The sequence below is a fragment of the Microcebus murinus genome, chromosome 24 (assembly GCF_040939455.1).
Source record: "Microcebus murinus isolate Inina chromosome 24, M.murinus_Inina_mat1.0, whole genome shotgun sequence".
NCBI classification, from domain to species: Eukaryota; Metazoa; Chordata; class Mammalia; order Primates; family Cheirogaleidae; genus Microcebus; species Microcebus murinus.
In genome coordinates this window covers 19,375,960-19,389,983 of record NC_134127.1, presented here as the reverse complement: position 1 = coordinate 19,389,983, position 14,024 = coordinate 19,375,960, and the positions used below count along the sequence as shown (strand labels likewise).

Genomic DNA, 14,024 nt, shown 5'->3' with positions numbered 1-14,024 from the left:
GGGAAGGAGGATGAAACTGACAAAATTTGAATGACTGCATAGTGAGATTATAAAAGTAAATGTAAACTCGAGGTTGAACTGCTTTTACATGTAAAATTTTGTACTTAAACAATGAAAAAAAAAAGGACTACAGGTGTGGTAGGGCAAGCCTACAGTCCCAGCTACTGGGAAACTGAGGCAGGACAAATGCTTGAGCCCCATGCAGTTGAAGGCTGCAGTGCACTATGATCATACCACTGCACTCCAGGCCGGGCAATATAATGAGAACCATCTCTATAAAAAATTAGCTGGGCATGGTGGCACGCGCCTGTAATCCCAGCACTTCGGGAGGCCAAGGCAGGAAGATTCTTTGATGCCAGGAGTTCGAGACCAGCCTAGCAGTGTAGTGAGATCTTATTTCTAAAAAATATAAAAAACAAAATTAGCAAGACATGTTGGCACATGCCTGTAGTCCCTACTACTCAAAAAGCTGCGGTAGGAGGATTGTCTGAGCCCAGAAGTTCAAGATTGAACTTTGATGGCGTCACTGCAGTCCAGTCTGAGTGACAGAGCAAGACCCCCCGTCTCTTAAAAAAGTAAATAAATAAAATAGAATAAATAAATAACTTTAAAAATCTAATGTTGAGTCCTTCCATTAAGTAATTCTAAGTATACAGCCTAAAAAAAAAATGCACAGAGATGCACACAGACTTATGTATAAAATGGGATTTCATGCAATCATTAAAAGTTATACACATCCACATTTACTATAGTAACACATGCACTGTATATTAAACAAAAGCTCAGGATGTGCATATATCAAACCATGTCTTCTTAACCACAAATTTAAATAAAACTCCTCCTCAAAGCACAGCAGATGTCTATTCAGATGTCTATTCAGAAGGACTTAGAGACAAGGGTGCATCCTTTTAGTTCTCTCTCAATCTATTCTACAGTTAAAAATCCAAACAGAACAATGTCTTACTGTATTATTACCAGTTGTTATTGAACTTTCAGAAAATCATCATCATGTTAAGGGCAGATCCCACCATCCACTCACATGACATCCAACACAGAATCATTCCGAATGACCTTATGGGAGACATCCGCTAGCAGGAAAAGACCTCCATCTGTCCTCCGGATGCTAGCTGCATAGCCTGGCCAGATCTGCAATCTGAAGAGAGAGGTGGTCGTTACCCCAGGGTTCTAAAAAGAACACAGCTAGCTCCATGTCCCCATCTGAAACAAGACTTTTAGTCAACACTGCCCATCCCTCATAACAGTGAGAAAGCCCCAGGAAACAAATTAAAGTAAATCAACATCATTGCAAACCTATTGAAAACTCAAACTAAGGAAGAGACTTAACTGATAAATTGTATTCACTACCATAAAATACTGCTGAGATTATGATTCTAAATATAAAGGTTGCAATGAAAAATTTATTTCCAGAACATTCAAAAGTGAGGAAAGGGAAAAAACACCAACCTGTGTTGCTGTAGTACCATAGCACTCGTAGGGTCATAAAAGTTTCTCCCCACAAGCTTCATATCTAAAAGTTTCATTACTCTGAAATAAAAGGCAAAGAGGGGTTTTCTAATAGAATTAAAAAATTAAGCTCCATTATTCTTAGCTACATTTGCCTTTTGAAGCCTAAGGGTCAGAAATGTTTGTGTTCTTTGCACAAATACAGCTTTTGTGTTGAGGACAATTTTGCTAAAAGAAAAAGAAAAATTACCAAAATATTTATGTTGGAGTATGTGCAACTGACTGCCCTTCCCACTTACTAGCTAACCTAACACCAAGTTCATTTCCCAGGCTCAATTTTCATTACTTTTTACCATTAACGAGAGCCCATTTCTAAGTGTGTGAATCAACAGTCTGGTAAAAGGGGTTATGTTTGTTCCTGGCAGTTCAGCTTACCAGGTAAAACCTAGGTTACATGTTTCATTAAAAATAAGAGGTAGTTTGGGCATAACAGCTGATGAAATTAGGGTAGCTCAAAATAAGTTAAATAATTATGAGCTCTCTGTAATCCAAAAACTCAAGAGACTAGAAAAAAATTCTTTCAGCAGATATTTCTGCACACTACCTCTTTAAGTGGCCCTCTTGCTACCACCACCATTAAATATGCACTTTAAACAGCTGTTTTTAACCTGAATGAATCCAAGGGAACTCATTCCTCTACCCAGCTACCTCCAAACCTAATTTTGTATTCAAATCTGGCCTGTCACTGGTGAGATGACTTCTGAGTAAGTTAACCTCAGTATCATCCATTCATTTAGTAAATGCTTCCAAACCTATCTACATACACACTGTAGTATAAAACCATCCAAGCTTCTTGAAGAGCATTATTGCAAATACAAGACTGAAGTTAAAGGAAATTAAGACTTCAGCTGTGTCCTCACCTGCGGAAAACAACATTGTAGAAGGGAATGCACAAGTCAGAGCAGGGCTCCAAGATCTTTGTCAACTGAATCTTAAGGCAGATTTCAGCACCATCAGTTTTCCTTTTACTTTTTAACTCGAGAACCTAACAAATAAATACACACAAGTAAAAAGAAATGACAAAACTACCAAGTCCTAATCTAATCCAACTGTGTTCTAGAGAACACTAAAATATCTTAAAATGTTTTTTTCTACTCTTCCCCTCACTTTGCTGCCCACACTGGCAAAGGCACAGCATGACAACCAGGATTCAGAAACTATTTGATAAGAGAAACCCAACAAAATTTGCATTTGAAATTTATAAGCCACTCTTTGTCATAGAAGCCAAAGGCTTCTAATTACTTTTTTTTTTTTTTTAAGAGATAGGGTCTCATTCTATTGCCCAGGATGGAGTGCAGTGACCCAATCATCGCTCACTGCACACAGCAATCTCCAACTCCTCAATCAAGTGATCCTCCCTCCTTGGCCTCCCAGAGTTCTGGGATTACAGGTGTGAGCATCACACTTGGCCCCAATCACTCTTCTTATGTGAGAAGGTGCTTCCTGAACAATTCAAATGTAAAATTTTCTATTATGTCCTGAAGAAATCTATCTTCCCTCTAGGAATAGGAAGATACAACTCAAATGTTCAGGATGTCTACGATTTCCCATCACTCAAAACACCAGAACACTCTTAGGTTTTATCCCAAAATACACTTCCTGTTTGGTCTCACTTGTTGAAGCTTAACCGGCAGATAGAGAATGGATCCATCGAAAGCAGTGACGTTTCCAGTGACAGCTTGATGGTCCTTCAACATGCCAAACCTCATGCTTTTGCACTCCACATTGGGGCTGGAAAATAATAAAGGGGATTTCACTTCAATTTGATTCAAACAGCAATCTTTACCACAGTTGTGCAACAGGTGTGCTAGAGAAGCAGTCACTTGTAACTGGTGCTCCACCTACTGGTTATATTAAAAATTACACATCTGACTACAAATGGACCTTTGACTGGAGGATACCTGCTCAGGGCAGGAACATTAGAAATTGTAGGTAAAGAAAATGAAAACAGCCTGTAATTCTACCACCAAAGGACAGCTGCTTTAATGTGTCGGTGTATATTCTTCCAGACTTTAGAACAGGGGAAAAGAAAACTTTTTTTGTAAAGTGCCAGATAAATATTTTAGGCTTTGCAGGCCACGTAAGCAGCCATAGACAATATGCAAACAAATGAGCATAGCTAAGCACCAATAAATCTTTATTACACAAACAGGTGGTGGGCCAGGTTTGACCTTCAGACCATCCATAGTTTGCTAATATCTGCTCTACAGTCTTCAGAGATACACATTTTTTAAAAAAAAAAATTTTTTTAAACCAGGATTTTACTCAAATCATTTTTCACTCATGGCAATGTCAACTTTCTATTGATTCACTATCATAAATCTTACAGCTTTGAAAAACTCTAGTAGCTACTTTGTATGACAACTGTCCCATTTACAGCACAGTAACACCCAAGCCTGTTCTACAACTGCAAAGTTTAAACAAATCCAAGGCTAAGGTCAAGCACGTTCAAGTACACGAAGACAAAAAGAAAAAAAATCAAGTGCTAATCCAACACAGTTGTCCTCAAAAGTAAACACTTACATGCAAACATCACACTTCTTAAAAGAAATTCATAGACACACAGAGAGTTATGCTCTAAGCACAGTACTTAAGTTTGTCTTCCTATACGCCCTTCATGCACTGCAGGGAAGCCACAGGATGCCCCGTCTGCTGTAATACATCTGCTTAGTAGTCTCTCAATGACCTGGCAGCCCCTTCACACTGGGGCTTCAAATCTACAATCTACAACTATACACTGTCCAGATGTACAATCTTTAAAGCTATAAATCCATGCCTCCTCTGTGGCCCATTCAATGCAGATTCCTTTCTGTTTCCTTAACATATCAATCCATTTTCAGAGAAACAGTTCTCCTCTCTTTAATGCTCACCTCATCCCCATATGGTCCACAAAATGCCTGTTTCCTGGGGCTCAACTTCACCTTACTTTCTGGCTTCTTCCTTCCACCTGTCATACATGCTCAGCTCTGCTTTCTTACCTCATAGAAACCACTAAAGCAATCCTGTCACCCTCTTCAATTATCACTGCATTTCCCATTCGTCTTAAAAACATTTAAAATGAGTGGCCAAGTCACTGGCTACTTCTCAGGGCCTATGCCCTCCCTTGTTCCTTTAATCTTTTAGTTTTTTTCTCTAGCAAAACTACTACAAGATCACCAAGAATACCCTCAACAGTAAATCCAATTACTTTTTTCCCATGGCCAAAGTCAACCACTTTCTCCTCAATCAAATGGTTCCATCCTTTATATCATATCTTCTGGATAGTTTCCCCCTAACTGTTCCCTTCTTCTTTCACACCACTTCCGCCTTTTACCACCAATTAGTGCCAGTCCTTCACAAATTAAGACTTCCAGTACAGTCATCTTTGAAAATAGTACGGAGGTTCCTCAAAAACTATATATAGAACTACCATATGATCCAGCAATCCCACTTCTGAGTATTTAACCAAAGGAAGTAAAATCAGTATGTCAAAGAGATATCTGCTCTCCCGTGTTCACTGCAGCACTATTTGCAACAGCCAAGATACGGAACCAACCTAAGTGTCCATCAGTGGATGAATGGATAAAGAAATTGTGGTACATATACACAAAGGAATACTATACCACCTTTAAAAAGAAGGAAAGTCTATCATTTGTGACAATATGGATGAACCTGAAGGACATTATGATAAGTGAAATAAGCCAGGCACAGAAATCTCACTCTATGATCTCACTTCTATATGGAAACTGGAAAAGTCCAATTCATAGAACAGAAAGTAGAAAGGTGCTTACCAGATGCTGGGCAGTGGAGGGGATGGGGAAAGGGGAGAGATGCTGGTCAAAAGGTATAAAGTTTCAGTTAGGCAGTATAAGTTTTAGTGATCTACTGCAATCTATGGTGATCTGTGGTGACCATAGTTAATAACAAGATATATTTCACAATTGCTAAAAGAGATTTTAAATATTCTCACCTCAAAAAATAAGTAGGTGAGGTGAATGTGTTCATTAGCTTGATTTAACATTTCCACAATGTATACATGTATCAAAACATCACATTGTATACCATATATACAATTATTATTTGTCAATTAAAAAAATCAGACTTCCATCTTTTCATTTTCTCCAGATATTTCAAAATACTTTCACAATTCTAGCTAATTCCGGCTAATGACTCCCCTAAGACCTTAAAAATAACACAAACAAATATGAATTCTTAATTTTTAAAAAAGTAAAATAAATCCTAAAATTATTGATATAAAATTAAAGTTATTTTCCCTGATTTTATCACTCATAAATTTAACCCTAGACTGTCACTGGAGAGACATCAAATGTTGGTATGATGATTCATGCAGGGAAGAATCCATGTTTTGTGGCATATGGATCTTATATCATTTGGGGAGGGGTCTCCTTTAAGTAAAGGAATATAAAATTACACATATAAAATAAGTTAAGAGATGATGGAAGAAGCCTATGCAAGTAAAAGGCCCTGAACTTAAGCTTCGTTAATTTCATATGAAATCCATTCTAGCCTCATGTATACACCTGTAACTAATAAGTTAAAATCTGAATTGGTAATATTGTTAAATACACACAAAAAAATTAACCTTAAACTTCCTGTAAGGATCTGAGTACATGCATTATTGCACAGGGAAGTTCACCAGGAATTGTACAGAACAACATTTAGTTATCCCAGTGGAACTATTTCATTACTGCCCTCTAAGAAGTGAACAATGTGGAGAAAAAAGCTGTGAATACCTGAAAGTCACATGATATTGATAAACTGCTTCATTATGACACTGTATTTTGATAAGGTTCAGACCCAAAGATTGAGGCGTTCCTTTTGATCCTTGCTTTACAAGAAGCTCTCTGGAAAATAAAAATAAAAAAGCTCCCACATTTACCAAAATACAAAAACAACACAACCAACTCAAACCACTACCACCAACAAAAAGATTAAGGGAAGTAATATTTTTCACACTTTGCTACATATACACAAACCAAGCATCAGCACATACAAAAGCAAGCTTTGAAGGTTAGAAGATAAATCCTTAGCAATGTTTAATTAGATAAGGAAGGTCGCCCTATTTGTCCTAGTTAATATTACTGGAATAAACTAGGCCAGTTAACTAAGAACATAAAAGTTATTCTAGTTATATAGAAATAGATGAAGTGCCATAATATTTTTCCTAAATTATTTCCTTATCTTCAATGTAACAAAGAAAGCCAGGTATGGTGGCTCACACACACCTGTAGTCCCAGCTACTCGGGAGGCTGAGGCAGGAGGATCGCTTGAGCCCAGGAGTTCAAGGCTGCAGTGAGCTATGATCACACCACTGCATTCCAGCCTGGGCGACAGAGCGAGACCCCAGACCCCATCTCTAAAAAGAAAAGAAAACAAAAAAACAACGTGATAAAGAATTGTCTGTTTGAATGGGAAGGAAACAAAAGGCCATGAGTCTATTCTCTGGTACAGACTATATATTCATTGTTAAGCTCACTTAACTTCATCAAGAATTTTCCCACCTTTTCATCAATCTCCCACTGGCAAAAAAGAAAAGAAAACCTTCTGCAGTACTTATCACCCAGGCAGGACTTCAGACACAAAAGACACAGTTTTTACAATACTGCACACCAGCCAAAACGCAGAGATTCATCAGGCGCCTCCTTCTCCTCCTCTGATCATCACCAAGCACAGAAGGCAGTGCTCCTGACTTACTTTTCCTTGTGTTCCATGGTCAGGACCAGAGGTCGATCTGGAGAGTGCAGGGAGGACTGGGGCAGAGCCGGTGGTGATGATAGCCGTGGGGGGTCCCGGGAAGTTAGGCTGAAGGCACTGGGAGGCTTGTCCACTCCTCTACCGATACCAGCAGCTGCCCTTCCCAGGGGTAATAAAGCAGCATCTGAACTCCCCCTTCCAAGCACTCTGAAATGTGGAACGAGAAGCAAATGGGGCTTTATCATCCTCCTATCTATGCCACATCTAAATTATTCCCCCAAGTCTACACTCTCTTCCTGGAGTCAGCACAAGGGACCCAAGCACAGCCTTGGAATTCTCTCAAAATACAATACGCCAACATGATTCATTCACCAACTGCTACTGACCTGGACTCTCAAGAGCCATCTTCAATAACAGAATTGAGAGGAAAGTGATTTAAAGAACCGCAAAGACCAGGGAAACTTGTTAAGAGGGCAAATGAAGCTGTGAACTGCTCAATGCAGAACTACTTTTTATCCTTTTTTGATGACTAACTGGGTCAGCAGCTGCTGACTACTCTTGGAAAATGTCCATTCTTGAATATAAAATCAGGCATTGCTTATTTGTGAGATAATATAATACTTTTGGAGTTTCTCTTTGAACTTAACAGAGATACTCCATCTGAATGTGATGGTTACATGAGAAAGTAACTTTACCCACCTATTCCAACCAACAGAGGCCTCTGCCATCTTGCTATCCCCAGCTGCCAACACTAAAGGATCCGGAAAAGTGGAACGGGGTTCTTCTTTGTCCTTGTGCACCGTATTAGCAGAAAAGCCTCGACCTAAAATGCCTCTACCTGAATGAAAGAACCGAACCCCAGCAATAACTGTGAGTTAAATGTTTTAAAGCACAGTTTGTTTTATTTTTCTGAAGATAAACCATATGGATTTAAAAACAAAGCAATCATATATAACATTAAATTTCTCAAGTTAGTTTTCTACATACCTAAATAGGGCATTTCACGTTTCAGAGGGGTCCGGGAAACTGTTTCAAGGCCCAGGCCTCGGAACATGGAGACCAAACCCACAGACTCCTGTGGAAAGTCAAAAAGTAAAGTTATTCTAAGATGTAGTTTAAAACTCCAGAAACAATGGTTTTCTTAAAAGTCTTGGTAAATATTAAAAATTATCTTCCTCAAATTCCATAAATGTTAAAATACTTTATAAAAAAATTTTAATACTTGTAACCACATCCTATTTGGTCTTTAAGTATAAAAGTTCACAGTTAAAAGTCCATGATTTGATATACAGTATGACAAAATGCAACAGAACTAGCTAGCTAGATTATTTAAGAGGTACCAGAGTTTTTGTTTTTTCCAACAATATCCAACAAAACCTACTATTTTCCAGTTGCAGTTTTGAAACTTTACTGTTATGCCAATTAGAACTGATGTATATAAAAGCTACATATAGATTCAAGCAATTCATCTGAGCAAACATACCCAGATTACTGTCATAAACTTTTCTTCTTACAAAACATTCCATTTGACACTGTCAACTCTACTTAAAATGATTATAACTGCAGTATTAAGTTCTTCCTATATTTGCTAACTCTGACATACATTAATTATAAATATTTTTCTTAAAATGGCCATAAAATTAGGAGATTAAGAATGCACACACGTGTAAGTGTTCACATAGCAGTAGCAATAGCTGAGGAGCCTCTTTTTATTTAAGATTTGGGCAAAGAGCATTCCAAAAGAAACTCTAGCAATTACTACCTCAGAGGCAGGAATTGCTGCTAATATCATAAAGCCAAACCCAGGGCAAAAATCTAAACATTCAGAAAAAGTCAAGAGGTTGTATCTTTAAACCTATCAATTATGAATGGATGTACAGATAGACAGATGGATTGAAGCTAGAGGACCTAAGGCACCTACCCAAGTCCACCTAGTGTTCATTATGAGACACTCTGTCTAGACTTGCAACTCTTAAGATTTGAAATATATGTCCAGAAGATACAACTACTTTTTGAAGAAAACAAAGAACAAAAAAGCCTTGCTTCTGTATAGGGCTTCACAGTTTTCTAAGCACTTTGAAATCCATTACTTCCTTTGATAGCACAGGTAAGCTATATGTCACTACTATGCATCCAGAAGTGGTCTCTTACCCTTTGTGCTGGCCCCCTCTGTGTGCTCGGTTCCTCTGGCTTTCCAAATGCATGGCCTCTGCCTGCAGGTACTGCCCTGCCCAGACCTGAGGCCAAAGGTTTAGGAGTTTGTGGCCAACAGCCTGGCATCCGTACACATTGAGATGGGTGGACAGGAGAAGGGCCCCTGAATGGTGGTCGGACAGGATCCATCAAAAGGCCGTAGAGGACACGTGTGTTGATCCTGTTCTGGTTAATTACCTGCTAGCATTTTAAAAAGATTAAAGATTCCCAATTATTTTCCTTTTCCTTAAAGGCAGACTCACAAAGCATTAAAAATAGTTACTTTAAGTCAGTCCGGTAAAACAACCAGCCTTCTATAGAATACTCACTTCAAAAGCTTAGCAATCCCTTAGGGACCCAACCCCTCATTGTACTTACTTAGTATTTTCTACCCAAACAGCCCCTTGGAGCACTCAGTCGATAAGTTAACTACCTGTTGTAGATGGAAGCAATTTTCATGTATGGGGATGATTTTGATTTATAAACAAGTTTTTAGTTAACATAGCCATATCATAAAATTATTCTGTCAGTAAATATTTATGGGTTTTTGCTTTTTGGGTCCTCTTTCCTATACCAGACTACTAATTGTTGTCCAGTCTATAATCACATTAAACTCATCTCTTGACCTCTATAGTTGCTTCTTTGAATCTTTATGCAATTCCTTTCTATAAAACTCTTCCTTCACACTCCACCAGAGCTGAGGTCTCCAGAGTACAAAGCCCTCGCTTTGAGCTGACAACACCTGCTGAGTCTCAGGTGACATTTAATACCCTTCTCTCTTCCAGGTAACCAGGGATGAGGCTCTCCCTGCCCACACCTCCCCCCCAAATATAAAGTCCATCAGGCCTCTTCAAAATCACTTTATAACCTACAGCTTTCAGGACTCCCTCTTTAAGGGACTCTTCTCATTCTACTGACCTACCCCAGATCCCTGAAGAATCTTTCTTAACTGCAAAGTTAAATAAGCCTCTTCTTAACTTTCGAACTCCTGTCTCATTAGCTGCAGAGAAATCAGGCCACACATATAAAGAAAAAACACACAATTCATAAGTCAAGAGCACAGATGGAGATAGTTTAAGAACTCGCAAAATGTCTTGAACTAAACTACTCTCTTTCACACTGTAAATGCAGGATAAGCCTTTTTTCAAAGCCTACAACAGCCCTCCTCTTTAATTGCTAAAACCCCTTTTTGATTAGGCTGGACCCTTTGCTCACACCTCCCCCAACACCGCCCGAAGAATCCAGAACAATCAGCTGCCTAACTGGTACAAACTGAGAAGGCTGTAACACCCACCAATTACAGGATTTCTGGAACATTCCTCGTTCTCCACCCTTGCCTCACCTCTACCATCACTTCTATAGATTCAGGCCCCTTCTCCAGAAGTCCCTACTGTGGACTTTCTCATGTGATTAGTTAGCAGATCCGTGGCTGACCCAAGGGGTTCAACAGGCAAGGGTCCCAGGACAGGCTCGGCCTACCTGCTCCACCTCTCCAAGCGTGTGCTCTGCGCTGGAGCACAATGACCGGGCCTAACCAGAAGTCAGGCTTCAAGAGACAAGCACCTTTCCCCAAACCAACGGCTCTGCGGGGTCCCGCCCACTACTTCCGTTCAAATAACAAGCCCACTCACACCCCTCATAAGGGCCCTCCTTCCTGGGGCCGCCACTTTCCCCAGCCTTTTTGAGGTCCTGGGTTCTTCCCACACCCCGAGGCTCAAATAACGACTTCCCGGCCAGCCGCCGGCCCCACCCGAGGGCCCGGGCACCTCGCGCCTGGGGGGGAGGGGACGAGGTCCGGAGTGGGCAGGAAGGCGCGGCTCACACCCACGTGCTTGAGCCAAAGCCCATCCCAGCCTGCGCCAGAGCGACCTTGGCCTTCCTGGCCTTCCACACCTAGGGCGCGTCCTGTCACCTGGGCGCGAGCCTTCGACCAGCCCTGCGAGGCCTCAGGAGAACACTGCGCTCGACCCACCCGCCACGCCGGAGGACCCACATGCTTCAGACTCCAATTTCCGGTCCTCCCAACGCCAGCAGCTGAGCCCATTGGCCAAGTGACGTGCCGCTCACAAGATCCAGCCATCTCATTGGCTCGTCTGCAAGAGAGACTCGCCCTCTCGGGAAGCTTGCTCTGCGTGGAGGTTTAGCACGAAGGGTTGCTGGAAGTTAGGTGCGAACCTAAGTGTTAAAATGTGGTTACGTTTTTTGAGATCTTGGATTCCCTTTCTGTGTGCGGCTCCTGGGAACACCTGTAGCTTAAGACACACGGGTTAAAATTGACTTGCCTCATTCCTCCTAGAGGATATAGGGATATAGGCGGTAAACAGGGAAAAGTAAGCTTGAGTGCACGAACACCTAAAATCTCTGCACGCTGTTTTCCTTATATATGAAATAGGGATTTATCCATTCACAGGGTCGAATGGAAATGTACATACATTCATGAGATACCATATGTTATCTACTTAGCACAAGGAGAAAAAAATGACTCGAAGTCGATGTTGCGTATTATTATTTATTGATGCCTAAAATCTGTGAGCCAAGAAAAGCTTTCTTCAAACTATATAAAATGATAAGTGGTTAATTCTGCTATTACAGAATATTTTCACCCAAAGAAAAATTTCTGCCCCTTTCCCAACCATTCTGGCAAATAACTGCACCCTTCGCCCACCTCTCAAGTTTAACAGGGTGTGCTTGGAGGCTTTGGCTGATGCTGTAGAGACATCCAAGTCCTCTGCATGGAATAGGACTAGAGAGGGATTGACTTCACGTTTCCCAGGCCTCAGATATCCTATACCTTGTTTTAATCTATGCATTTAAGCACTCTCCTCTCCTTCCCGAGTGAGAATAGATTCTGAAAATTATTGTAGCAGGAGGATTTTCAAGACAGGAATCAAATTAGCAGGACGACCCTTCACTATTTGTAGAGGTTATTTGTTTAACATTTATAATAACATTTTATCTTCCTCTACCCTACAACCTTCCCAACTTACAATGTTACCACATTATGTTATAGAAATTCTGCTGCCTATGTAAACATTAGTAGCAAGTGCACTGAAAAACAGTTATGCAAACTGTTTTGTAACCTTGATAAAGTCCCAGTTACCTGTCTTTTCAGGAACTCAGGCCAAACCTTGCATGAAAGATTTATTCTGTACACATCAAACATTATTTTAGGGGCATGATTTGGCAAATCTAGTTGAAGTAAAGCAACAGTAATTCTCAGATGATTTTCTGAACACATCTGTTTTGGAATCTAAACCAAGATCACCATAACAAAGGGCATACACTTTGTGTGCACACCCCCAGATTTCTATATCCTGTTCCTGAAAGTGTAGGTGGCCTTTGTATAGTATTTCTAGGCAATTCAGACATCATGGATACTGCTTATTTCACCAAAGGAAAATCTATATAGTTTTGGTGTTGATTTAGAATAAAGACGGTGAATGAAGCATTCTGAAACTTGGGCATCTGTATAGAATCTTTCAAATGCTAATCAACCTCTCCTAGAGATTATATTGCCCATCAGGGTACTTCAATTGCTAATTAAACATCCCTAGGGTATTGATTAAAAATAACACACACATTCTCACCACACACAAAAAAATAAGTTTGTGAGGTGATAGGTATGTTAATTAGTTTCCTTTACTCATTTCATAATGTAAACATGTATCAAAACATCTTAATTTAGCCCATAAATATACACAATTATTATTTGTCAATTAAAAATAAAAGAAAGGGCCTGGGCGCAGTGGCTCACACCTGTAATCCTAGCACTCTGGGAGGCCAAGGCAGGCAGATTGCTCGAGGTCAGGAGTTCAAAACCAGCCTGAGCCAGAGTAAGACCCCGTCTCTACTATAAATAGAAAGAAATTAATTGGCAAACTAATATATATAGAAAAAAACTAGCTGGGCATGGTGGCACATGCCTGTAGTCCCAGCTACTCGGGAGGCTGAGGCAGTAGGATTGCTTGAGCCCAGGAGTTTGAGATTGCTGTGAGCTAGGCTGATGCCATGGCACTCACTCTAGCCTGGGCAACAAAGTGAGACTCTGTCTCAAAAAAATAAAGAAAGAAAGAAAGGGAAAAATACAATCACACTATCTAAAATAAAGTACACTGTGTTAAATCACAGATGATTTTTTTTTTTACTAGAAAAAGTGATAACACCAAATTCTGTCCACCTGGCCCTGCCAGGCTCTAAAATTCAGAGTTAAGATGGCCCCATAACTATATACAATCTGGATTTTCCTAGGCAGTCATAACTCCAACTATCCTGGTCCTTTGTCCCCCTAAGTGCTTCTATTGTGACCACGTATTCTGATGTGGTCATGATGTTGTTGTTCAGAAAATAAGATCACCAGAGCCACAGCAAAATTAAGGGCAGAAAATTATAGTATTTGTGTGTCCTAAAAACTAAAGGGAAGATTTGATTTAAAGTGGACCTACGTTTGAGGTAAATCTGGGTTCCTGGCAGAGGTAAATATAAATCCTTCTAGGAGAAATACACCAGGTCCCCAGAGCTCCCACATAAAAAGTGTTAATAAATATGAACTCACAAGAAAAAATAAATCACAAAACACATCAGACTCAATAAGAGGGCAAACAATATAATCAAAA

The 14,024-nt window shown here is 40.0% G+C and overlaps 1 protein-coding gene across 1 annotated transcript in view; it reads right to left on the bottom strand.

Moving 5' to 3' along the window:
* PIWIL2 (piwi like RNA-mediated gene silencing 2) overlaps window positions 1–9,817 on the bottom strand; it is a 50,337-nt gene extending 40,520 nt beyond the window's left edge. The window contains exons 1-9 of the mRNA XM_012739283.3: window positions 9,370–9,817; window positions 8,206–8,293; window positions 7,918–8,056; window positions 7,219–7,425; window positions 6,258–6,368; window positions 3,138–3,255; window positions 2,385–2,509; window positions 1,465–1,545; window positions 1,040–1,153 (exon numbers count right to left, since the gene is read on the bottom strand). Coding sequence (XP_012594737.1) covers window positions 1,040–1,153; window positions 1,465–1,545; window positions 2,385–2,509; window positions 3,138–3,255; window positions 6,258–6,368; window positions 7,219–7,425; window positions 7,918–8,056; window positions 8,206–8,293; window positions 9,370–9,561 — 1,175 coding nt within the window. The 5' untranslated portion in view covers window positions 9,562–9,817. The remainder of the gene's footprint in view (window positions 1–1,039; window positions 1,154–1,464; window positions 1,546–2,384; window positions 2,510–3,137; window positions 3,256–6,257; window positions 6,369–7,218; window positions 7,426–7,917; window positions 8,057–8,205; window positions 8,294–9,369) is intronic.
* Between the last annotated feature and the right edge of the window lie 4,207 nt (window positions 9,818–14,024).